At 33.0% G+C, this 26,196-nt stretch overlaps 5 protein-coding genes and 1 non-coding gene across 6 annotated transcripts; 4 read left to right on the forward strand and 2 right to left on the reverse strand.

Annotated features, from left to right (window-relative positions):
• Window positions 1–324: 324 nt before the first annotated feature.
• LOC11435704 (mitogen-activated protein kinase homolog MMK2) lies at window positions 325–2,927 on the forward strand. Its single transcript, XM_003611017.4, has 6 exons — window positions 325–708; window positions 961–1,090; window positions 1,171–1,308; window positions 1,655–1,987; window positions 2,141–2,324; window positions 2,401–2,927. The coding sequence occupies exons 1-6, from the start codon at window positions 542–544 to the stop codon at window positions 2,574–2,576; spliced, it is 1,128 nt and encodes a 375-aa protein (XP_003611065.1). The 5' UTR covers window positions 325–541; the 3' UTR covers window positions 2,577–2,927.
• Window positions 2,928–4,408: 1,481 nt separating this feature from the next.
• LOC120580509 (uncharacterized) lies at window positions 4,409–5,757 on the forward strand. Its single transcript, XM_039834177.1, has 2 exons — window positions 4,409–5,094; window positions 5,290–5,757. Exons 1-2 carry the CDS (start codon window positions 5,016–5,018, stop codon window positions 5,475–5,477), a joined length of 267 nt encoding a protein of 88 aa, XP_039690111.1. The 5' UTR covers window positions 4,409–5,015; the 3' UTR covers window positions 5,478–5,757.
• LOC11435705 (uncharacterized) lies at window positions 4,985–6,865 on the reverse strand. Its single transcript, XM_039834176.1, has 5 exons — window positions 6,465–6,865; window positions 6,249–6,363; window positions 6,067–6,148; window positions 5,939–5,990; window positions 4,985–5,813 (listed from the first exon to the last, which is right to left on the reverse strand). The coding sequence occupies exons 1-5, from the start codon at window positions 6,837–6,839 to the stop codon at window positions 5,496–5,498; spliced, it is 942 nt and encodes a 313-aa protein (XP_039690110.1). The 5' UTR covers window positions 6,840–6,865; the 3' UTR covers window positions 4,985–5,495.
• Window positions 6,866–11,690: 4,825 nt separating this feature from the next.
• Window positions 11,691–16,206, forward strand: LOC11436775 (uncharacterized). Its single transcript, XM_003611021.4, has 4 exons — window positions 11,691–12,522; window positions 12,609–13,122; window positions 15,047–15,589; window positions 15,867–16,206. Exons 1-4 carry the CDS (start codon window positions 12,200–12,202, stop codon window positions 15,966–15,968), a joined length of 1,482 nt encoding a protein of 493 aa, XP_003611069.2. The 5' UTR covers window positions 11,691–12,199; the 3' UTR covers window positions 15,969–16,206.
• Window positions 16,207–17,308: 1,102 nt separating this feature from the next.
• Window positions 17,309–19,494, forward strand: LOC11436776 (phosphoglycerate mutase-like protein AT74H). Its single transcript, XM_003611023.4, has 5 exons — window positions 17,309–17,915; window positions 18,034–18,153; window positions 18,581–18,794; window positions 19,062–19,142; window positions 19,244–19,494. The coding sequence occupies exons 1-5, from the start codon at window positions 17,372–17,374 to the stop codon at window positions 19,347–19,349; spliced, it is 1,065 nt and encodes a 354-aa protein (XP_003611071.1). The 5' UTR covers window positions 17,309–17,371; the 3' UTR covers window positions 19,350–19,494.
• Window positions 19,495–19,655: 161 nt separating this feature from the next.
• On the reverse strand, window positions 19,656–19,728 carry TRNAA-AGC (transfer RNA alanine (anticodon AGC)). Its single transcript has one exon. It is a non-coding gene; the product is annotated as a tRNA-Ala (tRNA).
• Window positions 19,729–26,196: the final 6,468 nt, after the last annotated feature.

Here is a 26,196-nt window from a genome sequence, read left to right on the forward strand (position 1 = left end):
AATACTCCCTCCGTCCCAAATTGTATGACGTTTTGGGCATTTCACACATATTAATAAATGTAATTAATATTGTGTGGGAAAGAGATATTATGAGTTGTTTTACAAAATTGTCCTCAATAAATGATACGGGAAAGATAAACGAAAGAATTGAAAGAAGAGAGAGTAATAAATAGTTAAGGATATAATAGGAAAAATAACATTAATTTTTCATTTGTATTGTAAAGCGAGATATAATTTGAAACAAAATAATTTGGGACGGAGGGAGTAGTGAACATATTTTGTCAAATGCATAATACGTTTAGGACTCCTTAGAGGAGCCGGTCTTACAAAATCCGTTGAAAATCACATTGAACAACTTGCTCAATAATATATTTTTTCCGTGCTGAACTTGATCCTTTTACGTCAATATACATCATCATAAGCAGAAAGTTGTTTAATTAGAATATAAAAAAAAGTCTTATAGATAAGAGGGCGATACAAACAATACTAGAGAATTGAAGTGAAGGAAATTTGGCATCACAAGAGTTAAGAGAATCGAAAGATGGGTAGCAAAAGCCAAGATAATAATGATAGAGATTTAGTAAAGAAGGTTTTCACTCACAAAGGTCGATACGTGCAATACAGTTTGTATGGAAACTTGTTTGAAGTGTCCTCCAAATATGTTCCTCCTCTTCGCCCTATCGGTAGAGGTGCTTATGGAATCGTCTGGTTAGTTTCACTTTCGCAACTTCCCTTCCTTTTCTTTCTCATGTTATGGATTAAATTGACTTATTTGTGCTTATATATCGACATACATATAAGACTGTTTGAGAAAACTCATATCAACAGCTTCTAACATGTCCGTAAACTATTTTTTGCTTATCTACATAGTTTATGTATAAACACTTATATATGCATAAATATTACTGTAAAAAAAATTCATAAATATCAATATCACACACTTTTTTACAATATTTTCAGTGCTGCTGTTAATTCTGATACACATGAGGAAGTTGCCATCAAGAAGATTGCCAATACATTTGACAACATTATTGATGCTAAAAGGACTTTGAGGGAAATTAAGCTTCTTCGTCACATGGACCATGAAAATGTACTATTCTAACTTCCAAGGTTTTTTTATTTTTTATTATTATGCTATAATAAGGTCCTGATGATGAAAATTATTCACAGATTATTGCTATTAAGGATATTATACGACCTCCACAAAAGGATAATTTTAATGATGTTTACATTGTTTATGAATTGATGGACACTGATCTTCATCAGATTATTCGTTCTAATCAACCTCTCAACCCAGACCATTGTCAGGTACGCTTTTCTGTGATCATCTTATTGCTAATTTGCTAAGATATTATAAGCTGACGACCATTTTGAGTGCGATGGAGATTTGCGGAAGTGGATTGTCCTCAGTTACTCAATCATGGTGTTGTACATCTAGATTTTCCAATCTTTATCAAATAATCCACATTTTGTCTTTGATCGGCATTGCAAAATTGAAATTAACCAGACGGTTGAGATCGTACGACTGTCATAACATATCAAAAAAGTGTTATTGAATTTTAAGGACATAGTCTCATTCTCGCAACAAGATGTTTTGACTTGTGTTTTTCCTTTTAAAATGAGCTTGCAAATTGATATTTCATGAATTCTGCAGTACTTTCTATATCAGCTGTTAAGGGGACTGAAATATGTGCATTCGGCAAATGTCTTGCACCGTGACCTTAAACCAAGTAATTTACTTTTGAATGGAAACTGTGACCTTAAAATTGGGGACTTTGGTTTGGCAAGGACAACATCCGAAACAGATTTTATGACGGAGTATGTCGTTACTAGATGGTACAGAGCCCCAGAATTGCTCCTTAATTGTTCAGAGTACACATCTGCAATTGATGTCTGGTCTGTTGGTTGCATATTTGCTGAAATTATGACCAGAGAACCCTTGTTTCCTGGGAAGGATTATGTTCATCAACTAAGGCTTATAACCGAGGTATGAGCTTGGTGCTTCTATTTTAACTATTATACTTAATGTATTACATTGCCTATCTCTTGCGTAGTTTTTTCATTTGCTTTTGTTCTGTAAAATTAACTAATACATGTTGTAAAAGGAACTCATGCATTTTGTTTTCCTTTCGCGCAAAAGTTGATAGGTTCACCTGACGATTCGAGCCTCAGATTTCTACGAAGTGAAAATGCCAGAAAGTATCTTAGACAGCTTCCACAGTTTGGGAAGCAAAACCTTTCGGTGAAATTTCCTAGTATGTCGGCTGAGCCTCTGAACTTGCTAGAAAAAATGCTTGTATTTGATCCTGTTAAACGAATTACAGGTATAACTTGCTCTCATTGAATCATGTAGTTTCTCTTGTCTTTTCACATTTATGAAGTATTTTTACTGAATTGCAGTGGATGAGGCACTATGTCACCCATATCTTTCATCACTTCATGACATCAATGATGAACCAGTTCCTCCTACGCCATTCAGTTTTGATTTTGAGCAGCCAGGATGTACTCAAGAGCACATTAAGGAGCTCATCTGGAGGGAATCAGTGAATTTCAATCCCGATCCACCGTCTCAGTAATTCTTACTTCTTTGTGTAAATGGAACAATATGTAGTACTTCATTCCCATCATATGCAATGTATGGTCATCATTATCATGACACATTGCTAAGTGCAGAAAGTTCCTTTCCTTGTAGTCTAGTCCTAAACAGTCTAGGTTGCCATGTAAAATGAGTAATTATTCAAAATCCAGTTAAATATTGCAAGTTACAAAAGCTTTGTGTTATGTTGAAGTTTGTTAGGAGGAAGAGTCTATATATAAACTTAAAAGGTTTGTAAAGTAAGGGGTGTTTCACTTTGTAAACACCAGTGAGGCTTATGGTGACAAAAATCGATAGACTCTGATCCTATATATAAACTAAAGTCAGACTATATTGGTTTTTCCAATTAAAATTTCTTTTCCCATGCACCATACTTCACGCACGCCCTCCACATTTCCAATTTTACCTTATTTTGATTATATAATCCGAACCAATTCTAGAACATTTCGGGATTATATAATTTGAATCTTCTAAAAACTCAGAAAACACCTACAAATTTCCCTAGTTCATGAAATTCTTTTTTGTTATGTTTTCGTCTTTTTCTTCGTTTTTTCAAGTGTTTTCCTTCTTCGCTTTAGTCTTAGGACTTGGGACAGAATTTCCACAACTTGTAACGTCTTCATAGGCTTCTTGAATTTCATTCCATGTCTTCCAAAACTTCCATGAGGTTTCTTGCTTTGCGGAATTACATGACTTTTCACTAAAAGACTTTATTTAAAAACATTACAAAATTTCCCTTAAATTACGAGCAACTTCTCTAAAACTCATCTTTATTGACTCAATTAACTACCAAAATGATTGAAACTCATCAAGTAACAAAATAGCTCAAATCTTAATTTTTTGCACAAATTTTTAGAGAACATATCTTTTCAAAGAAGTTTCTAAGATCAAATTTCATTTCATCTTGAGGCTTGACTAACTTACCATTTTCATGCAAGCAGGACAAGCTTATAGTATAGATTATACTCTCAACCACACTCTTTTCAAAGATACATATGTGTATCTTCTAAAGCAAGTGGAGCTAGTCACATATGCCCACTTCAATCGTCACATGAATGTAGTTCTTGTTCTTGACATAGTCTAAAAAAACATTCAAGATCAATATTATATACACTTTAGAGGTCGTTTTAAAGTTATAACGCGATTTATTTTAATATGGGATATATTTAGGAAAATATGATGACAAATCAACTTGAAGTTAGACTATACCCTACGGATCCTTAAACTCTAAAGTATTACCAACCTTTCATTTTTTAGGCCAAAACAAAATTGGATTCTAGCAGAACTGTTTTTTTTTTACCAATTTTTTACTCCTGATTTTCTATATATATATTTTTTTGTGCAGACCCACTTTTTTTGGTTTTATCTACATTTTTTTTGTTATAATAGAAAAATTGAAAGATATTTGGCTAGATTACGCCATCTGTTGTACACGTGGCGGATATATTTTGAGTTGAGAAAGTTCGGGAATTTTGTAATTTCCATTTCCGCTTCTTCTTCGGACTTTGTTTTCATTGATTCTTCTGAGTTCTGACTCTGCTTCTGTTTCGTGGTTCACCTTTTTGTAAGTTTTCATATTTTACTCGCATTCCTATACGATCTTGAAATTCATCAAATTAGGTATAACTTATTCAAATTCATCCATTATTTTCAGTTTCTCTTATCTTCAGAATTAATCAGTACTCTTATTTGTGCTTATTTTGCTCTTTCAAAATTAAACCTTAGATGCTTTTTTCAAAAACTTCACTATTGTTGTGATATGCTAGCTTTATAGTAGATTATTAGGTTAGCATGTCCTTTTTAAAAGAAAAATTTAATTAAAATATTCTCAAATTCGTTTGAGTGTTTCACTTCAAACACTTGATGTTAGAATTAATTTGTTAGCTGTTTTTTACAAGAAATTATTTTGTTAATTTAATTGATCATAGTTGTTTACAAAAAATACAATTCAATAATATTATACAAGTATAATTCTATTTTATTAACAACCTCTTGCTGGCGTTTTAACTGTTTCAAACTCAGTAGCACAGACACTTTTATACCAAAGGCGTGTCTGATGTCCGACATGACACACTAGGACATGTGGTTACATTCAATAATTTTATTTTCTCAAATTATTATGGGTCAAGGGCACTGGTTAAGGAATCTATAAATAGAAATTTATGTCTTGGAAATATAAGCTGTCACTTTTTATTAAGTAATAATTACATTACTTTTTAATAAAAACTTACTTCATTTGGTGCTTAACCAATGCCCCAGGGGCCCTGGTTAACATTCTCCTTATTGACGTGTCAGTATCGTGTCCTGGTTTGTGTCGCTGCTTCAGTTGCATCGAGTTTTTCATGCTTGTACTTCAGAAATCTATGGCTTGCTTTCTTCCAATTGCAGGTGAGTAACTATATAGCTATAGATAAAGTTCATGCGTGGACTTGTTGCATTTCTACTGCTGCGTGCGAAAAACAGATTTAAGCCGGTGTACCAAGTGAATGGATCACAGGGTATGTGCAATCGCTTTGATTTCTATATAAATTGCAATGATCATATTGATTCTGAGTTTGTTAGATAATATAGTTTTTACTGTTAGATACTAGTTGGAGTGTTGAACAATGGGAACTTTTAAATATAAGAAAAATATTAAAATTTTGTACTTGAAACAACATTTTGTTTTGAAATGATATTTTGCATTAATATAGGTATATTGGCACCTAAGAAACAAGAAAAAGATGAATCTGGCGAGATGGGGCTAGCTACTAAAGAGATGAATGACCCAATAGTCGCCCATAGCCGGCCTCCACCACTTCCTCCTGTTATAGGATCGTTGGTTGCACTCTCGTTGTTGGATACATGGTGGAACCGCAGCACCGATGAGGACAGCAAGTGATGTGAGATATCATAGCCTCTACTTAAATATAGTCTTAGAAATAAACATCGCAGCACTGAATGCGTAGCTTAGCAATCGTATCATGAAGCTCCATAGCTTTATGTAGCTATCTAGTAGTGGATTAAGGAAAGGTGCTACAAGTATATTGTAAATTTTCATTATCCATATTAGTATTGCATGAGGTCTTCGTAAGAACCCTGCAGGAACATGCATGTATGTTAATGGATATTTTTGGGTTGATTTAGAGTCAATGAAAAACCTATAAACCATGTTTAACTCACATTCAGCTGCATTTGGAAAGTCATCAAACAATGAAGTCATGGTCTTCAACACAGTCTGAATTTCTCAAGAGGAAACAAACACCAATTGAATCAATCCAAAAGAAAAGAAAAGTACAAAATTGGATATTATGTATAAGAATTACAACACTTGAAAGAGTTAGGTTCTGTTTTTGGAGTTACCAAAACTATGCTTCCAGGTTTGACTAGTGATTCAATAAATATCTCAGCTCTCCTGAATTCAATTATATAGTGAGTATATGTTTTACAAAATAGAAACTGCTGATTAAAGAATTTGTTTTGCTACGTACCTAATTGTCATGTTTTCTTCTACTTTTTCTAATTGGAAGAAGCTGCAGCCTGTTGTGAATGGGATTTGTTCCTTTTTCCATTCTACCATGCCAAAAAGATATTCGTCAGGCTTGTACCATTTATACTTAGGAAACAATACTTAAATAGCAGAAAAGCAATAAATCTTGGAAAGGAATATGACCTAAGTGCCATTTTGCCGCCACAGTTAAATCATCTCCCTCACATATATTTTTGACTATGAATTTCACATTCTGGCCCATGCCAGCAGTAAGCTGCTGTAAGAAATGCATCACTTCCTGCAATGTTATGTCTAGATTATCTGGTGTAGCTATTTACTCGATGCAATCGGGGTTACTTCTAGGTTATTACAACTTAGAAGGATGGTTGAGATACAAACCTTCTTTCCTTGAAATGGATTGATGAAGGTATAGTCATAAAAGCAAGCATCTTGTGATATGTATTCATCCAATTGTTTTAGCTCTTTCTCATTGATACATGTGTAGAAGTGATCTACTATCTCTGCTGGAGACATTGAATTTTTCCCGGATTTGGGGCCTCTTTTTGATAATATGGCTGAAATTCTATTGCTATCCCAAGTTCCGTTTTTGACATTCTTGACACAAATGCTTCTTTGTTGTATCTCTATCTTTTTGTGCAAATTGCATGTTGTTTTGCGAGGCGAGAAACTGAGGGTGAGTCTCTTTTTAATGTCTAAGTATATTCCCGGATAATGGCATGAAACTCTGGTTGGGAATTTGGCTACAACATCCATTTGTAATCTTTCTTGAGAAATATTTCTATGAACGTTTGCAACTAATATATTGCTGCCTATTTGATTTACTGGAGGAAATGAATAAAGACCTTTCTCTAGCTTTGGTCCAAGGAATCAAATTCCTAGATTGTTTAGTTTCTTCGTTTCCTTTACTTCCTCTTCCTTGACATGAAATCCAAGAATATTACCTCATTGCCTCATTCCATGGTCCTGTATAGATTTATTACAAATACTACTGCCAACATCTTGTTGCATGAATCTCATCCTCTTATGTCATGACACACTGCTATTTACCTTAGCCTCAACCATTGTTGTCAAAATTTAGTACATAATTATTAGAATATTAACCAATTTAACAAAATACATAGTAGCAGCATTGAATGTAAATTAAAATTTAGTCAAGATAAATTGTTATTGATTGATAGAATATTTTAGTTCCGTCTAAGTATTTAGCAGATATGACTTATTTTTGACACCCTTGGTTTTAATTAGGATAATGGAATTTGATTGATGTATCATTGGCCTTGCATACACTTTATTTTAAGCAGCAATGCCCCATATACCAAACCATAGTTATTAATTATTCTTCTATATTAAACACGGCTACACAATACTATGCCGTTGTGTAAGGAGGGTTAATTACATGCGGAAACACCGGTGAGATGTTATGATACAGCTTAAGAGACAACACACGTCCATGCCTTGCCAAACAGGAGGCAGTACTGAATCTTTCTCTCAATATATATATAATTGAGTCAAGAAATCACAACCTAGACAAACATTCATCAGAAACAATGAGGAAGCAAGTAAAATTGGAGAGACATTTTTTTACAATTTAAAATTGTATATAATGTGATAGAAGTGGTAGGTAGATACTTGGGGTCCTTTGATCATTTGATTTTGAATTCAACCCTTGGACGGTGTGTATGAAAAACATTTGATGAGAGAGGTCAACCTCTTAAATGAATCTCATTATCACGAGAGAATTAATCTTAAAATTATGCATTGAGGATGCATTTGGCTTGCTAACACAAAATTGGTATATGTAAAACAAGTTTCATGACATGTGACGCCGCATCATCATCATCATCATCTGTACATAAACAATAAACTTTTGCTTCCTGAATCCCACCTAATTAGCATGCCAAACATTAACAAAATAAATCTCCTTTTATGACTAAACCCCGTTACCAGATACAAGACAGGACAGCTTTTAGATACCACATTGACCCGCACGTGTTCATCATTAACACTAGTAAAGGCTGAAAGCAACACTATTGTATCTTTGAAGCTATATAAATAGAGTAATGATACATGTACCACCTCATGTGGCAATACACCCTTTACACCCATACAAAATTCTGACACGTGGCAATCTGGACCCCACACAAATAGAAGATAAAGTGTGGTTGTGAGATGAACTTACCAAAATATCCCTAATACATAGGGTGTACAATGGGATGTAGGAATAAAGGGTGTTCATGTAACATTTTCCATATAAATAACCCTATGACTTGTTCTGCGTTGAGCTGAAAGGAATCTTGTAAATTATTCAAAATTAGCTGTCATGCTCCCTAACCTCCACCACTGAGACAGAATTGTCACACCTTCTTTCTAATATCAATTTCTAATAATTTCATTCAGGGTTCTATATAAACTCTTTGTCCTTCACCATTTTCATAACAACACACACTACCTTACCTACATTCAACATATATCAGTTTATTTCTGTTGTTAAAAGATAATAATGAACACTAGAATGGGTCGTGTTGCATCTGCTGAAGTTGTCAACAACAGGAACAGGTTTAGAGGCAAAAAGTCTCTTCCAAAAAGAGGACAAATAAAATCAAAGATAGCAGCAAGTGCTTTTCATTCCATTGTCTCAGTAATTTCAAGGGCTTCAACTTCATCTGGTTTGCTTTCTCCAAGAAAAAACTAGTCTCAGTTGATATGTATTATTATAGTATAAGGACATTTTTGTTTGTATATTGTATCTAGTTTTCATGTTTTCCTCTATAATAATAATAATAATATGTCTTTGGTTTACTAAGCGTTTGATCCATGCCACCTCCCTTCTTATCTTCCTTATTTTTAGTTTTTGATAACAATCATTTGACTGATTGTAAGAAAATGTTAAATGAACTATTAATTAATTAACTAATTGTTTGGATTGAAACTAATAAGTTGTTAAAAAATTATACTTAGTCACTTATTTTATCTTTATATTCAGTAAACATGTAATTAAGTAAATATGTTCTAATATCTTTCGATTTCTTTTACCTAATGACTTAATAATATGATGTTAGAAGAGTTGGTAATGTGGCTCTCGTGGAGAAAGAATTCATGTTTGATTCCAAGAGCTGGTCATTTGAGGAACAATCCAATTTCATGTGTAAAAAATTGTATGTGTAAACTCATATATTTTTTTAAACAGTGAAAATTCTATTGTTAAAGGAGAAAATTATAGAGCACTTAATCCACAAGCTGAAAAAAAGTATAAAGGATACTCGACCACCAAAAATACCCCCAACTAAATCATGACAAATACAAATCAAAGGATTTAAAAATCATTCATAGTACATATAAGACTCCATTGTTCCTAGCTAGCTAGAAACCATCTTCATGAAATCACTTTAATTGCTTCGATAATCTCATCTGCCTCTAATTAAAAATTGAATACCGAACCTTACCAACAAAACAAAACGACATCTACAAAAAAGGTGACCCTCCTCCTCGGTGGCAGAGCCATTCGTGGTCGACCCAGAAAAATTAAAAAATTAACAACTATAGCTCTATGATGCGAGAGTTTAAATTTTTTTTTGTCGGTTTTAGTTTTCGACAAATCCAAATTTCTACAAAGTGCTGTAGTGATCCGTCGAAATTTTATTAAAATATAAGTCTATTTTGCTTGATTTTAAACAACTTTTCAATGGTTTTAGTTATTGCAGATTCGAAAAATGACATACATGATTTTTGTTATGGTTAGCGATGGTTTATAGAACTTCTAATTTACGGGGGTTTCAATCCTCCCTTATATTGTCCTCAATTGATAATTTTCTAGTTAACAGGTGTACTATAAAAAAGCAGTTCCAGAATTTATAGCAACAGTAAGCAAATTTCACCATTTCAACTTCGTGCTTAATTCTGATTACAAATTTAATTTTTTGTTTATATATTATAATTTATTTTAATGGTCTATCCGAACTTTTTTTTCCTACCTCCATCACCTCCCTTCCTCCACTATTCTCAGACACCACACACAATAAGACCATCCCCATCCAACGACACTCATCTTCTAGACAAGTTTCTTAAGTAGGAAGCCTTCCAAAAATTAATTGTCAACTCATAAATTCCTAGTTTCATAGTGGTCCAAAGTTCTAAACTTGTAGGAATAAGAGATAAAAGATGCCTCGGTCCCTAAAAAAAGTTGCCAAGAAATTTAATTAAAGTGGATGTCAAATGCTCTAGTCGCAGTGAATTAGAAGAAAAATACGACTTACTAATTTTTTGTTTGAAACAACAAATTATTAGGTAGAGTTGTCGCAAGATGCAAACAGAACTCGCAAATGAAGGAGCTACAATAGACATCAAATATAAACGGAGACCCAAAAGAAAAGACCACCAAATATATAACTTTACTATTTGATTAAAAAGAATCGATCAAAATCACATATAATTCAAACTAAAGAAACCACAAGTGTAATTAGGTCTAAAACTTATGGCAAATGCCTATTGAAAAACAACCTACAAGTTTTAACTTAAATGCATTTTTATCCCTCTTTTTTCACTAATTTATGATTTTAGTTTCTCAACCTTTAAATATGAAAATATGGTCCCTAGTTTTTAAAGTTTTGGAAATTATCTCCACCACGAGATTTGAGGTTTGTTTTTATGATGTGTAAAGTTGAACAAATAAGTTGACAATTTATTGGGTGATGTGGCATCTGAGAAGAGAATTGTCACCATAAGCCACTCAAAGATGAACAGAAACTTTTGGACGTATTATAGACCCAAATTAATGTGATTTCTTACAAAATAAGATTCAAATATAAGCAAAGTGTAAAAATATGTGAAAACATTGTTACAACATACGTACAAAAAATATTCATTGACAGCAACAGTCGTTGACTAAAGTAAAATTATGTTGTTTAGCATTGACATCATGGTTACCATTTTAATTTGTTGATTGAAAACTCCAAACAATAATAACTTACATCATGGTAGTACGGAATAGAAATGAGTAATTTTTTTCTTCTTTTTTCCTCAAGCAAAAGTTACTTACTTTTATTAAGAAAAAGTAACATTGCCAAAGTAAAATAAGTGTTTTCGTCTGAAATTAGAGTTTTAAGAGGAAAACTGCTAAGTATAATTTGTTCTTTATACATTTATATAAAAGTTACCGAGTATTTCTAGTTACATATTACCAAAACTTAAAATGGGAATTTGTATGGTAATCTAATTTTGTATTGTATTTGCATTTAGTCATTAACGACAAGATAAGTAAAAAAAAAAAAGCCAAATTGAAGACTAACTTATTTGTAGATGATGATGAGTTGTTTAGTCATTGGGATCAATAGAAAACACAAGTTAACCTACTCAAAATGTAGAAATAGATACCCAATGGTTTATTCATTTGCTATTTATGGTTTTAATGTAGCCCCACGAAAGCCCGACATTAAAATATTAGAAATTTAGACTTTTTCATAGATTGGAAATTTAGACGTTTCTTTAACAAATTGTGTTGTACAAGTACTAGTAGATTATCTATCAAATTCATTCATTAATTTCATTCAACCATTGATACTCCAATTATATATAGAATAATATATTTATACACTAAGTTGACAACAAGTCACACTCAAAATCAAAAGCTTAGTTTAAAGCCTCTCTCATTTAAGTTTGAGTCCCCCCACAAAATAATTATCATAAAAATATTGGTATTGAGACACTTTCAGTACATGAGTGGGTGCAAGTGCAACCTGTCACCTCTGCATGCTCTTGACTTTACCCTCTCTTCTCTGGTGTTTTCCTTTGCAGCTCCATTCTCTTCCTCCTCGTTCACATCGATTCTTTTCTTAAATCTTTGATTTCACAACTATATATTTACCTTTATAATAATATTTCCTTTGTTTTTTCTGAGTTATCTTCAAATTGAATGACCTCGTACATTGTGTGTTGTCATGTACCTCAACAATTCTACAAGATCTGATTTAATCTAATTCATAACAAAAAACAAAATATAACATTACAAAAGGTTTTTTTGTTGTTAGCTTTGTTTTTAGCTGTAAATTGCATTAGGCTAGTTTTTTCTATTTATCATTATAGAAAACAGAAACTAACATTATTAGAAAAACAAAAATATGAAAGATTCAGAAAAACTAAACCCAACCTTAGTGAATCCTACAACACAACAACGACCTTCACATTCACACTCAGCAAAGATTATGCTATGGCTAATCCTAGCTGTTTCTCTAACCTACTTCATTTACACTCTCAAACTCGTTTCCACTTCAAGCAATTGCAACCATGGTCCATTTTCCATCAATCACCACTCTTCCAGCATCAATGCAGCAAACAGCACTACCATTTCTTCTTCTAAAAGAACCGAGCTCCGGCATGTAGTGTTTGGAATTGCAGCCTCATCAAAACTTTGGGAACAAAGAAAGAACTACATAAAACTATGGTACTGATTTTGCATCAGTTGATTCCACTTTAGTCAATTGGTCAATACATGATTCGACTAATTATATATTTTTTTGGTGTAAACAGGTACAATGAGAAGAAAATGAGAGGAATAGTGTGGATGGACGACAACGTGAAAACAAATCCAAACGAAGGTCTACCACCGGTGAAAATCTCAACCGACACATCAAATTTTCCATACACAAACAAACAAGGCCACCGTTCCGCTATTAGAATCTCACGCATTGTTTCTGAAACGTTGAGATTAGGCCTTAAAGATGTGAGGTGGTTTGTAATGGGAGATGACGACACGGTGTTTGTGACGAATAATTTGATTAGGGTTTTGAATAAGTATGATCATAAGCAGTTTTACTATATTGGGAGTTTATCAGAGAGTCATTTGCAGAATATATATTTTTCTTATGGTATGGCTTATGGTGGTGGTGGATTTGCTATTAGTTATGGTTTGGCAAAAGCTCTAGTGAAAATGCAGGATCGTTGTATTCATAGATATCCAGGACTTTATGGTTCTGATGATCGAATGCAAGCTTGTATGGCTGAACTTGGTGTTCCACTTACAAAGGAAATCGGTTTTCACCAGGTACGGTACCCTATTGTTAATTATTTATTTATTGAGTCCTCTAACCGGTGCCCCTGTACTGATTAAGCATATCATAAAAGGGAATTATTACCGTACTTTTAACTTTATTATAAATTAATTACACAATTTCAATACATTAACTACTAAATAATTTTCTTTTTCATATCCTTAACAAGTGTCCCGGAGACACCAGTTAGCATTTCCATTATTTATTTATGTAGGATTAGAAGACATGACTGCGGTTTTTTTGCATTGTTTAACGTAATTATTTTTTCTGTTATGAGTGGGTAACTGCTAGCTTTTACAGTAGTTTGTCCCATGGAAAATGAATGATGTAGTGTCGGTGTCTTCACCAGTAAGACTCTCTCTCTATTTTTTTTTTTAATGAGAAAATAAATAACTTAATTAGACTTTCTTACTTGAAGATGTTACAATATAGTGGTTTGGCTCTTGATAGATTACTATGTGTGATATGACAACATAGGAATAATGAAGGGAGTACTCCCTCCGTCCCAAATTGTATGACGTTTTGGCCATTACACACGTATTAAGAAATGTAATTAATATTGTGTGGGGTAGAGAAATTATGAGTTGTTTTACAAAATTATCCTTTAATAAATGGTATGGAAAAGATAAATGAAATAATTGAAAGAAGAGGAAGTAATTAATAGTTAAGCATATAATAGGAAAAGTAACGTTAATATTTCATTGGTTTTGTAAAGCGACATATAATTTGTGACAATTTTTTTTCCAAAGCGACATACAATTTAGGACGGAAGGAGTATTAAATATGTATGCCCCTAGAATTCAAGGTAGGTCCCGCGTTGTACCAAGCTTTGGCTACAAGCACAAGCATGAAACAACTTTACACTAAGGAATGGGCTCTGTCTTGTGTGTGCCCTCTGCAGTTATAACTCAGATCATCCCTTCCCTGCCCTTGGTCAAAATATAAAATATAAGAAGAAAATCCATAGAAAATATATATTAAAATCATAAAGATCATGAAAGCATCTTTAGATTGTCACGTATGCATGCATGGTATTATGATTTAATTAGATTTGTTCAGCCGTTAAGTTGATCGGTTGTTGCTGAAATTGATTGGTTTGATAATGATATTTTTGTTTCATATAGGATGGATGGTGGATAACTTATTTGTGCCTCTTCTAGTCTTCTATTCACATAGGTTTCTAAAATTTGACTTATTTTACCATTTCTACTTAAATTCATGGAAAGTGGAGCTTTAGCTATTTTAGTGTATATTCACCTTTGAACAATTTAGTTTTTCAGTAGTTGAACTATAAAAGATAAGCACTTTTAATGTTTTTCGACCAAACTAGGCCTTTTATTTAGCCTTTCTTTATTAATTAAGTGGGGGAAAAAAAGGGATTTTAATTTCTTAGTTCTTTTTGGTTTAATCAAAGTGATCTTGGTCTTTTATGTTAGCAAATTTTGGAGAGCCATATATATCTTCAGTTTTTATTGAAAATAGAAGTCTCACATAGGATAAAACAGCGAGGCCACAATAGTTTATAATCATGGTGAAGTAAAAGTCCAAAGACCACTCTCGACACAAAAAATCGATACATGGTCATCATCAATTTAGAAATGGACCGCTGAAGAGACTAACCCAGTTGGACTTAGGGAGAATGTTGAAAATAGAAGTTTCACATCGGATAAAATAGTGAGACTAAAAGAGTTTATAAGGAACATGAGGTGAACGACCAATATGTTTAGACTTTTTGATCCTAAACCTCCAAGGTTACTCGGCATGATTTATAGGAGTTGTGTATCTTGATGTAGTTTGAATATCCCTTGTAATCTGTTTAATTAATCAAACTTTGATTATAAAAAATGATTCAACGAATTAATGATTGCTATTGTGCTAGTTTTGACACTGATATAGTCCATGTGTTTATATGAACAGTATGATGTGTATGGGAACCTCTTTGGGCTTCTTGCAGCTCATCCAGTAACTCCATTGGTATCACTGCACCATCTTGATGTGGTTGAGCCAATCTTCCCTAATGCCACAAGAGTAGAAGCACTTCAACGCCTTACAATACCAATGAAGCTCGACTCAGCAGGACTCATTCAACAATCCATCTGCTACGACAAAGAAAAGAGATGGACTATTTCAGTTTCATGGGGTTTTGCTGTTCAAATATTCCGCGGGATATTTTCTCCCCGCGAAATTGAAATGCCTTCAAGGACATTCCTTAATTGGTATAGAAGAGCTGATTACACTGCTTATGCTTTCAACACACGTCCTGTTACTCGACACCCTTGTCAGAAGCCTTTTGTGTTTTACCTTTCAAAAGCAAAATTCAATTCTACAATACAACAGACAGTGAGTGAATATGAAAAACATCGTGTTCCTCATCCGGAATGCCGATGGAAAATGGCTAATCCTTCTGCTCTTGACAAAGTTGTCGTATATAAGAAGCCAGACCCGCATCTATGGGATAGAGTACGTTCTTCTTCTCTGATATTGTTAGAATTAGTTGAATATTGTTTAAGGTAGTTACGAGTTAGTTATTACCAGTTCGAATTAGTGTAGGATAGTAAATTCAACTAATTCTAACTAATCTTAGCTAACTTGTAACTACGTTAAACAATATTCAACTAAATATACGAGCATGTTATTAGTAATGTTTAGCTTCTATAAGTTCCAACTTGTTTTGAGTGTGTTTTGGAAATTAATATGTTACCTAATTGTGGCTTTATATATTAAATATATTTGGCAGGCTCCAAGGAGAAACTGCTGCAGAGTGATGAAGTCAAATAAGAAAGGAAGAATGGTGATTAATGTGGGTATATGTAAAGATGGTGAGGTCAGTGAACCTTGATTGTAAATTGTGATTGATTAATGTTAGGTTCATGTCTATATTAATTCTTTGTTTTTATTTCTTCATTTATTGAGTCTAAATGTGAAATTTTGTCATTTTCCCTAAAATGGGATGGGGTGTGGAAACAAGTGTGGGCACAAAATTTGTAGTTTATAGTCAATATTTGATACAGATTGTAATTTAATTTACTGAAATAAAGGAGAAGTTCAATTTGTAATTTACTACTCCTTGGAGATCATTATTTGCTTCTTCATATTTCAGATACCATGCTTGTACAAAAATAAATTAGATGGGAGAATAAATAACTTGGATTTAGTCGCACATAGGTAATTCAGTTGATGAGTTTAGGGACACAAAATTGGAGTGATCGAGGAAATCGGGCTTCAGACCACCTAAAAAACCCGGCCATAAGCAAGACGCATCGCAGGCAGAGGTCACAAAAGTTCTATCTCTGAATTGCTATTACAAACAAGAAAACATAAAACAGATACTGAGACATTGAAAACAAAAACGAGTTTGGCAGAAATGTCTGCCATGCAAATCATCAAAATCTGTACCCATACAGCCAAAACAAGTTTTTTGGGGCCATCCTTAGAATGCAACTTCCAAATTCAATCTTCTCATGATCACACCACACGTGATAGATATTCAGAGAGTCAGAGGGGAATCTGGAGACAATGAAAAGCCAAATTCCAGTGTCCAACCTATAATAGGGGACCAACAACATGCTACCTCATGTGAAATTTTACCGTGTCTAATTTTTGCGCACTTCATTATATACTTAGATTCCTCTATAAATTCTGATGTTAAGAACACAGTCGCTGAAGTAGTCCTTGTGCTTGGCATTTCTAGAAGAACCTTAACCCTTGTCCTTGTGCTTGGCTTGAAGCTCAATAAAAGTTTTTCTATTTATTCTCTTCTCGTTGAAGTTGACTCCTCCGCCGTTGTTAGTCTAGTAAAAAAGGTACCTGATTATTGCTCTCCAACCTATCTTGGATGATATTCTTCATTCTCTCAATCTCAAAAATCGGAATGTACGTACAAGTATCTCATATTTATAGAGAAGCCAACACTTTGTGCGGATCTTTTAGCAAATTTGGGTCACGGTAGATCTTTTTATTGATGGATTTTTCTCTATCATTTAAAAAGTAACAAATAAAAACAAAAAACAACATGTTTTTCAGGCTCCAAATGTACAAAACATGGCAACTAGGACCCACACGTACGCCGCCACTTGTCATTGCATAAATACTACTTGGCCTATCATTCATGATAACTAAGATTTTGGATTCATGTCAACCACAAATACACACTCCCCACATGACTAGATGAACCATGAATTCTGACTTATGTATGGGTAAGAAATAAATATGTGACTGAGTAGAATTTCATTCAAAAATATCATGGGCATTGCCATAACATCACTACCACTCTCAGTATCTCAACAAAAACATCTTAAAATCAAACCAAACACTAATTCCAATTATTCTAAGACTAACAACACATACTTACTAATCCAATGTTGTCACAGCCAAACAGACCCTATAGATTCACTAACCAACAACAATGGACATACCAGGTTTCCAGAGAAAAATCCTCTGATAAACCCTTTACTAGCCTCCAAAGTTGGTGCAGTGCCTCCAAGGCCTAGAAGAATAATTCTTGTTAGACATGGAGAGAGTGAAGGGAACGTGGATGAGAGTGTTTACACAAGGGTACCTGATCCCAAAATAGGCCTCACAAATAGGGGTAGGGTTCAAGCAGAGGAATGTGGACAAAGAATCAAGAACATGATTGAAAAAGATAGTGATGAAAATTGGCAACTCTACTTTTATGTGTCTCCATATAGAAGGACTCTCGAAACTTTGCAAAGCTTAGCTCGTCCTTTTGAACGTTCGAGAATTGCTGGATTCAGAGAAGAGCCTCGGATTAGAGAACAAGATTTCGGTATTGAATAATTAATTAACTAATTCAAAAGTTTTTCTACCTAATTTAGTTTTCTGTCTTGTATATTGATATGTTCTCAAATTTATTTATTGTTTCTTTGTGATTTATGTTATGTAAGGGAATTTTCAAAATAGAGAGTTGATGAAAGTTGAAAAAGCGCAACGCCATCTTTATGGTCGTTTCTTTTACCGATTTCCAAATGGTGAATCTGCGGCTGATGTATACGATAGAATCACAGGTAGCAATTTTTTCTATATAGATATTTGTCGCAATTGAATTGTGATCTTTTATATTGTTGAGAGTTACCGTTAAATAAAAAGAGTATGTAAAGTTAATCAACTGATTAGGTTTGTTAGAGGTAGTTAGGCTAAATCACAACTGAACTTGGCATTTTCAACAAGCTTCATATATATACTCACTTGCAGAAGATGCCATGCTTTGTTGCCATTGAGCCGAACCAACAATAATAACCGACTTTATAAACTCTAATAATAAATATGACCGATGAACCTGAATTATAGTCACGCAGGGGGTTGCTGCAGTCTTGTAGAAAAGTAAAAAATCTTGATGTCACGCCTTGATCGCAGACTTTTATTTAAAACATTATCCATACAAAATTCAAGTATGATTAACAATCTAATGTTGGATTTGATATTGATACATAGGATTTAGAGAAACACTAAGAGCAGATATTAATATTGGACGGTATCAACCACCTGGGGAGAAGAATTTTGACGTGAACTTGGTCATCGTGTCGCATGGTTTAACACTTAGAGTTTTTCTTATGAGATGGTATAAATGGACGGTTGAACAATTCGAGGGTCTCAACAACTTTGGCAATGGAGGCGAGCTTGTCATGGAAAAGGGTTATGGTGGAAGGTAACTGATCGATATACTCCTCTCTATAGCAACGGATGTTTGGTATCTGGCACATATCATATATGTCATTACATTCAATTAATTTGTTTTCTCATATTAGTAAGGGTGTCACGTATCAATGTCGTGTACATGTTCGTGTCAGCAGTAATCCTTTATGCTTTTTCATCATTTGTAAACTAAGGTTAACTAGTTAGTTTCCGTATTTATATTAATATTAATAGATTATTAAAAACTAAATGTTGTAACTTGTAAGCACAAATTTAACAGGTATAGCTTATCAATGCATCATGATGAACAAGAGTTAAGACAGTTTGGATTGACTGATGAAATGCTGATTGATCAAGAATGGTAAGAAAGTATAGAATTATGATCCTAATTACTCATAGTTTCTCATTGCTATATATTTGATGAGTTATATGCTGACTTATATGATGGTTTAATTTGTGAAGGCATAAATTTGCAAAGCCTGCTGATCTGAATTATGATTGTCCAATGGTGAATTCCTTCTTTCCTCATCTTCATGAAGAAGCAAACAGAAGCCAACAAAAAGGGTAGTAATCCGCCATAAATTTGTAGCAATATAATGCTCGATGCATTGGCTATCGAATGGTACATATTTTGTAACATAAACAGAAAAAAGGTGTACAAATTTTGCAGTAATTGAAGAAGTAGATGAATGTGGCTATTTAATTCTTACTAATACGATCATTGTTGTGTAGGATTAGTTAATCAATTTGGAAAACACTGTTATATTTATCACTATGTTAAGCTTTTTAATAGTTTTACCATGCGTCGTGTTGATGTTGAAGAAAAATAGCAAAAGATGGGAATTATTGAAAAATGCAAAAAAAAATCGCAACATGGAGATGCGGGGTATCGATCCCCGTACCTCTCGCATGCTAAGCGAGCGCTCTACCATCTGAGCTACATCCCCATTTAATGTATAAAGTCTGCGCTAAACATTGTTATAGTCTTGAATTCAACTCTCTCTCACTTATGCAAAAGTTTCTATTCATTCCTTGGTAGATCTTCACCGTTGAACTTGAACCATCAATGGACAATCTTAATAAAATTAAAAGAATCTGCCAGAAAATCACACACTTCTGATAATGTTTTTGAAAGGAACAAAAGTTATAGCACAACCTTTCTATACAATACCACCCTTCATGGAGGTGAGAAAAGAACTTTTCAAATGATTGTTATGTTTTCAAAGGCTATGAAGCCCAAATATGAATGAATATAATAGTGATTTGGGCGTAAGTTAATAATATAAACAATTTTTTTTTTTAAACATGACGTTGATCCGTAGTTTCTATGACCGCTTAACAATAATTAATCTCCATCAAAGAACATGTAGGACACAAGATGAGTTTTCTTCTTGAATGTGATTTTTTTCACACGCATGAGCTAGATATCGAACCTCTGATCACATGTTTAAGAGGCCCAAATCTCTTACCACTTGACCAATCCATTATATGTATATAAATAATACTATTTAATCCCCTAAAAAAATATATTTAATTAATTTTATTAAGTATTCTCAATCTAAAAAAATATTTTATGATTCGTTTTATGTTTTTTATTTAATTTCACAATTAACATTCTAATTAAAAACTAGGGAGGACAATTATCAATGCAACGAGAGACATAGAGATTGAGTGATAAAAATATCATAAATTAAACTTGTGTCACTGATTAGTTTCAGAAATATATTGACTGGTATAGATAGGTTAGTATTTACAAATTTAGTGTCTCAATGTATCATAAAATGAAAGAAAATATGGAGAAGAGAGCTAGCATATATCAGTGGTTATCTTTTTCATTTTTTCATCCAAATTTAGACATTATCAGTAATATAGTATCCAACCATAAAACGTGCTTTCACATGCCAATTTAACGAGAAATGAGAACAAAACCAATTAGCATAAGCAGTACAAAATATGTGCAAGTTGCTTCCAATTGTCTCCTAAGCCATTTTTTTTTGCCATCATTGATTGTCATGAGGCACAGAAAGATCTGACAAAGTTGGTTCTATGCAATTTTATTTCCAACTTCTCATGGCTTGTGAACTTTGTGATGCCTAATTCATAACTTCAATCAACCTAATGGCAGACAGTTTCTGATACGTAGCTTAATATAAATAACTAAGTCTAAACTGACTAACTAGGCATTACTACTAGAATCAAATTAAGAAATTCTAAGGCAGGACCTAGTTGGCCTGTTACTGCCTGCCACTCCACTTTAGTATTTTGGGTTACAATAAGAATTTAAAAGACTTTACAATCAAAAGACTTTGACAAAATTTTATTTTGGCCGGTTTCCTATACTTAATAATGCTACTACATTTTTTGCAAGTAAAAAAACAAGACAACAATTTAGGCTCATAAGAAGTTTTGACACAAAAAGTTTGGGATTAATACTTGCTTTTCTCCACAAATAACAAGGTTTAATAATGTGCACCATATAGGTTTCCTAGATTATCGGTGTCTTAACTCTCTAATGTCATCCTAACAAATATGTATGCAGACCTACGAAACCCGCATACGGATACGGGTACGTGGATACACAAATTTTTTAAAATTTAGGATACGATACGGTTAAGATACGTTAACAAAAATTTTATACTAAAACTTATATGTATGTAAAATACTTCAAGAAAATAAACATTAATTAAAATAACTCAACACAAATTTTATTTAATGTTGATTAATTGAATCACCTCTCTATCTCTCTTTACCTTCATCCACAGAAAGTATAATTTTAAGTGGTTCATCGATAAACAATTCTAATTATGCATATCTAAAATTGAATCATATACATCTCTACTGAATGTTTACAACACTGTCTCACTTTTTTACTCTTCATCTTTTTTCTAGGATACATATATGTGAAGTATCTTATAAGTAACCTTGTGTATCTGCCGCAAAGTATCATACAAGTATCCGTTAAAATATATTTTAAAAAATTAAATACTTATTTCTGATACACCATAGGTGCGTATCCGCGAATATCCGTAGAGTATCGGTATCCAATATATATCCAATACGAATATATATCCGTTTTGGAGTATCCGGACTTCATAGATGCGGACATAGACACGACAATGATACATAGATATCTCCAATTTAAGAAAAATGCTATTATATCATCGATGAGGATAGGGAAACAATTATAGAAGCAAAAGCAAAGAAAAGAGGAAAGTGTAAGTGTAACATGATATTGTGATTCGGATAGGGATTGAAGTCATTGAGGTTAGACAACGAATGAGACAAAAGCAAAGATAAGAGTTGATGAGTGGGGACTAAATGAGTTTGGAGTTATATAGGTAATGGTGAAAGGAAGGGTACATGAATATATTAGAAATTATGTTTATTTTATTTTAGTGATCGGAGAGAAACAATGGATGTGGACCAATATGGTGTCTTGGCCTCATCAGACACTAATGTCAGAGAAGATTGGCAATAAGGTTATTGCCATTTTTGATGCCTGGTTGGTGGTGGCCAAACCAAACACAGTACATAGCTTCTTACATTTGTGCCTCGTGTCCTGTATGGCCTTATATTGTTGCCACGCCTTCTCTTATTGTCCTGCTTTCCAACATTTCCAACTCATTCTCAATCCTATCATCAAACCCTTTATTCTTACTCTTTCTCACTTGCATTATGTGAGGAATCAACTTGAGAAGATTAAGAAGGATAGTTTATGTTTATGGTATATGTAATAGGAAAATATTTGATGTTTAATGCACCATTAGTCCAGGGAAATAATCTCATTGGCCACAAACCTGTGATTTCCGCCAAAATCAACTGAAAATTTTCTCAATTTGGTCATATAAGATGGTTGGATTAGTATTTGTCATCAATAATTAACTACAATGAACAGAATGCGGGCGGACATCAAACTACGTTGTTAGGTCTTTTTGAATAACAAGTGAGACATGTGATTTTCGCAAATCATTTTCCTCACAACGTATATCAATATATATGGTCTATTGGTTATAGTATTTTCTTTTCCATGTAATTCAAAATTATCATTGTTTTAGACGTTTATGTAGATAATGTGACATATGACATTGCATATATGTTAGGTCAAGACCGATCCAATAATCTTTAAAAATAAGTAAATTTTAAAACATATTCGGATGTATGAAACTTTTTTTTGAATATGAGGCATTTTTACTTATAACATTTAATGAAAATAAACTTATTGTTGGTACTCGGTAGCCGTAAAGCAAGGTCTTTAGTGACCTTACCTTTTGACCGCACTACATTCGACTTTGGTATCAAGTGACATTGGATTGTCACGTTATCGGTGTAAGTTAGAGGAATTTAATATTTCATCTGATATTTTTTATAAGAAACATTTGAGTCAATAAAATTTGATGTATATAGTTAAAAAATTAGATCAGATACATTAACTTTTGTTGACCTAAATATTTCTTATAAACAAGACCGGAGGAAGTATGTTAAAATGCATGCATTCAAGTTAGCACAACCCATGTCATTATACTCATTTATTTTATTTTATTTTATCCAAGTATGTTAATTGTTATGTTAGTTTTTCTCTTCACCATAATTTAAATCTGAATCTCCAACACATTAACTCGGAGAAATGATATTTGTACAACCATTTTTTGACAACTTTTGAAACAACCTTCTCTCTCTCATATTCACATGTTTTTTTATTCTCTCTCTTTTTCTTTCTCTCTCTATTGTTTTTGTCCAATAAAAATAGAGAAAAAGTGATTGTCACAAAGGTTGTACAAATATCACTCTTCTTAACTCTTATACCAAACTAGTTAAGCGATTCAACCCAATATATTCATGTTGGGAATTCTAACAAAAATCACAACAATAAAACTATGATGTATGAAGCAAAGGAAGTAGTAAGCAATGAATAAAGTAGCCTCAAGCAACAACAACAACAAAAACAAATAGGCCTAAATCTAAGTGCAGAGCAACACCACAAGCATATTTAAAGCAATAGAGATAAGAAGGAAGAGAATAAAACAAACGCATCAATATTGTTAACCTAGTTCGGTCCAATATGACCTGCTTTGAGGGAGATAGCAGCTCTTCAATCCACTATGATGAAAGTGATACAAAAGGGTTACAATAAATTAGCTTAAAAACACACAAAGAACAAAACCTAATTTTTATACATTTTTCAAGTCACCCTCACTCACAATGAATCCTAAGAGAAAACACTAAAGGAAGCTTTTTGATCCTTTCAATGGTGAAATTTCACTATCAAAGATGTTTGCAAATGTTTCTTAACCAAATAAATAAACTCTCACCAAAACTCTCAACCATAAAGTTCCTTCATTTGGTTTTTTCAATTTTCTCTCTCTAAGTCACACAAAAAGCGTGAAGAATGAAGTCTTATATGGAGTCTAGATCCCTGGAAAATTGTGCCCCGATTTTCCATTCGTACACATTATAATCCGAACATTACCTCTTAAATTGTGCCACAATTTTACCAAATCGAATCACGATTTTTGTCGAAGCAATAATGTTAAAACTGATCCAAAATCATGCCACAATTTTGGGATGACGCTTCAATGCCTTTGCCTTTGGTGCCTTTAGTTCATCTTTTATGAGAGAGAATGTTGGATGAATGATAAACATAAATTATTTAGATGTGAGAGAATGAATGGTTAAGAGAGATATATAAACAAGAATTAACAAAGACACTCAAAAGCATCGAAGACAAAGACACCGAAGTGCTAACCACGATTTTGGCAGCACTTCGCCCATCAAATTTGAGTCAATATTCAACCATTCGTTTCTTAAAGATCCTTTCAGAGCCAAATGGATAAAGCTAACATTATAAATATAATGCTGAATTCGATTTGTTGATTGCATATGACATGCATCTAATCGATCAACTCCAAACTCCCGCGAAGTTGTTATCATGAAACTGTTTAAATCAAATTAACTTCCATGGGCCCGTCGACATTAATTTGCCTCCAGATTGTCAAAACGTACTTAATGGCATTGGCATTCAAAATAGAGCTTCATATCTTCTTAAAAAAAAAATAGAGCTGATATCACTCATTTTATAATGTTGATACACTCACCTCTCGAGCTTTTAGCATCTAAAAATAAATAAATCTTACTTAAATTTTACTAATAAATCTATCATTGTAGTTTTTTTTTTTTTGTGTGTTATACTTTTAAATAGCCGGTTTGATCGATTATGTGAATTGATTAAATATGCATTAATCAATTAATAAATTTAATAATTCACACAACCACTTAATCGACTAATCTATCATTGTAATTCAAAATCATTAACTTATTCTGATACAACTAATTAAGTGTGATATATCTTGAACAAAATCGTGAAGTCCAACTCTACAAGTAACAAATATGGCCCCGTTGCATTTAAGATGACATTAAATCAACAAGTGGTCAAATTTCACCATCATGGTGCCAGTGCCATTTTTCCACGGCACTATGGTAGGTAGAACCTTATGGTATGTATGTACCATCATATGCACATGAATGTCAAAAAGAAAAAGAGATAGAGTTGGGACATGATCTTTAATTTAAATCAAGCCAAGCCAGATGTCTATCTTATAAGTTAGAGTTAGCAATGCCCCAACTAGAGATAGGACAACGACTCCATTACCATCGATGGTACGTATACTCAATGTAACATCGATCTATCTATTTTATACGTACAATACAGGTGTAGTGCGATTTGAAAAATTAATATATTTACTACTACTACTATAGATGTATAACCGTATGAATCCAAAATTTTGAAAGAAATTCATCCTTTCATCATGAGCCAGGATAATTTTTAGTATTTCTTGTAGTTATTGAAAGTTTTATTTACCAACCATCACTGCACTTGAAATGGAAAAACTTGTGTATTTTATTTTCAACCAGTCAGCTTTGCTACTTCACAGCTTCAAACCACTTTCAATTTTACCAAATTAGTTCAATTCGACCCAAACTACACAAATATGGAATGAAACACATTATGTTGTGTTGTTGGTATGACCTAATTGGGTGAATTAACACCCCTAATAGCAGTGATTGACGGATTGTATTGATTTTTTTTTAAAAATGTCTAGCATAAACTCACATAAATTAAATATAGAAGAATGAGAAATGTAGATTTAAACCCGCATCTTAATATATCAAATATGCTTGCAGTTTTTTTTTTTTAGATAAACGATATCACAATATATACTAAAAACTCATATGCATAAATGAAAGAGTCGGGAGGTTTAAACTCCGATCACAATGTCTAACCTAACAATTTTGATATTTTTATTTGTTGAGGATTTGAGCTAGAATGCTTGTAGTTTTTTTTTTTTTATCATTTAAACTATATTTATGAGTTTTTTTTAAAAGGGAACTATATATACTTATGAGATTTAATTTAATAA

This window comes from Medicago truncatula, chromosome 5, assembly GCF_003473485.1.
Source record: "Medicago truncatula cultivar Jemalong A17 chromosome 5, MtrunA17r5.0-ANR, whole genome shotgun sequence".
In the NCBI taxonomy this organism is placed as follows: Eukaryota; Viridiplantae; Streptophyta; class Magnoliopsida; order Fabales; family Fabaceae; genus Medicago; species Medicago truncatula.

Coding starts and splice junctions, on each gene's coding strand:
- LOC11436775 (XM_003611021.4), top strand. CDS start 12,200: ATGAAAGATTCAGAAAAACTAAACCCAACCTTAGTGAATCCTACAACA. Junction 12,523..12,608: donor AAGAACTACATAAAACTATG/GTACTGATTTTG, acceptor TGGTGTAAACAG/GTACAATGAGAAGAAAATGA. Junction 13,123..15,046: donor AGGAAATCGGTTTTCACCAG/GTACGGTACCCT, acceptor TTATATGAACAG/TATGATGTGTATGGGAACCT.
- LOC11435704 (XM_003611017.4), top strand. CDS start 542: ATGGGTAGCAAAAGCCAAGATAATAATGATAGAGATTTAGTAAAGAAG. Junction 1,309..1,654: donor TCAACCCAGACCATTGTCAG/GTACGCTTTTCT, acceptor TGAATTCTGCAG/TACTTTCTATATCAGCTGTT. Junction 2,325..2,400: donor TCCTGTTAAACGAATTACAG/GTATAACTTGCT, acceptor ACTGAATTGCAG/TGGATGAGGCACTATGTCAC.
- LOC11436776 (XM_003611023.4), top strand. CDS start 17,372: ATGGGCATTGCCATAACATCACTACCACTCTCAGTATCTCAACAAAAA. Junction 17,916..18,033: donor GATTAGAGAACAAGATTTCG/GTATTGAATAAT, acceptor ATGTTATGTAAG/GGAATTTTCAAAATAGAGAG. Junction 18,154..18,580: donor TGTATACGATAGAATCACAG/GTAGCAATTTTT, acceptor ATTGATACATAG/GATTTAGAGAAACACTAAGA.
- LOC120580509 (XM_039834177.1), top strand. CDS start 5,016: ATGCGTGGACTTGTTGCATTTCTACTGCTGCGTGCGAAAAACAGATTT. Junction 5,095..5,289: donor CCAAGTGAATGGATCACAGG/GTATGTGCAATC, acceptor GCATTAATATAG/GTATATTGGCACCTAAGAAA.
- LOC11435705 (XM_039834176.1), bottom strand. CDS start 6,839: ATGGATGTTGTAGCCAAATTCCCAACCAGAGTTTCATGCCATTATCCG. Junction 5,991..6,066: donor GAAGAAAACATGACAATTAG/GTACGTAGCAAA, acceptor AATTGAATTCAG/GAGAGCTGAGATATTTATTG. Junction 5,814..5,938: donor AACCTGGAAGCATAGTTTTG/GTAACTCCAAAA, acceptor TGAGAAATTCAG/ACTGTGTTGAAGACCATGAC.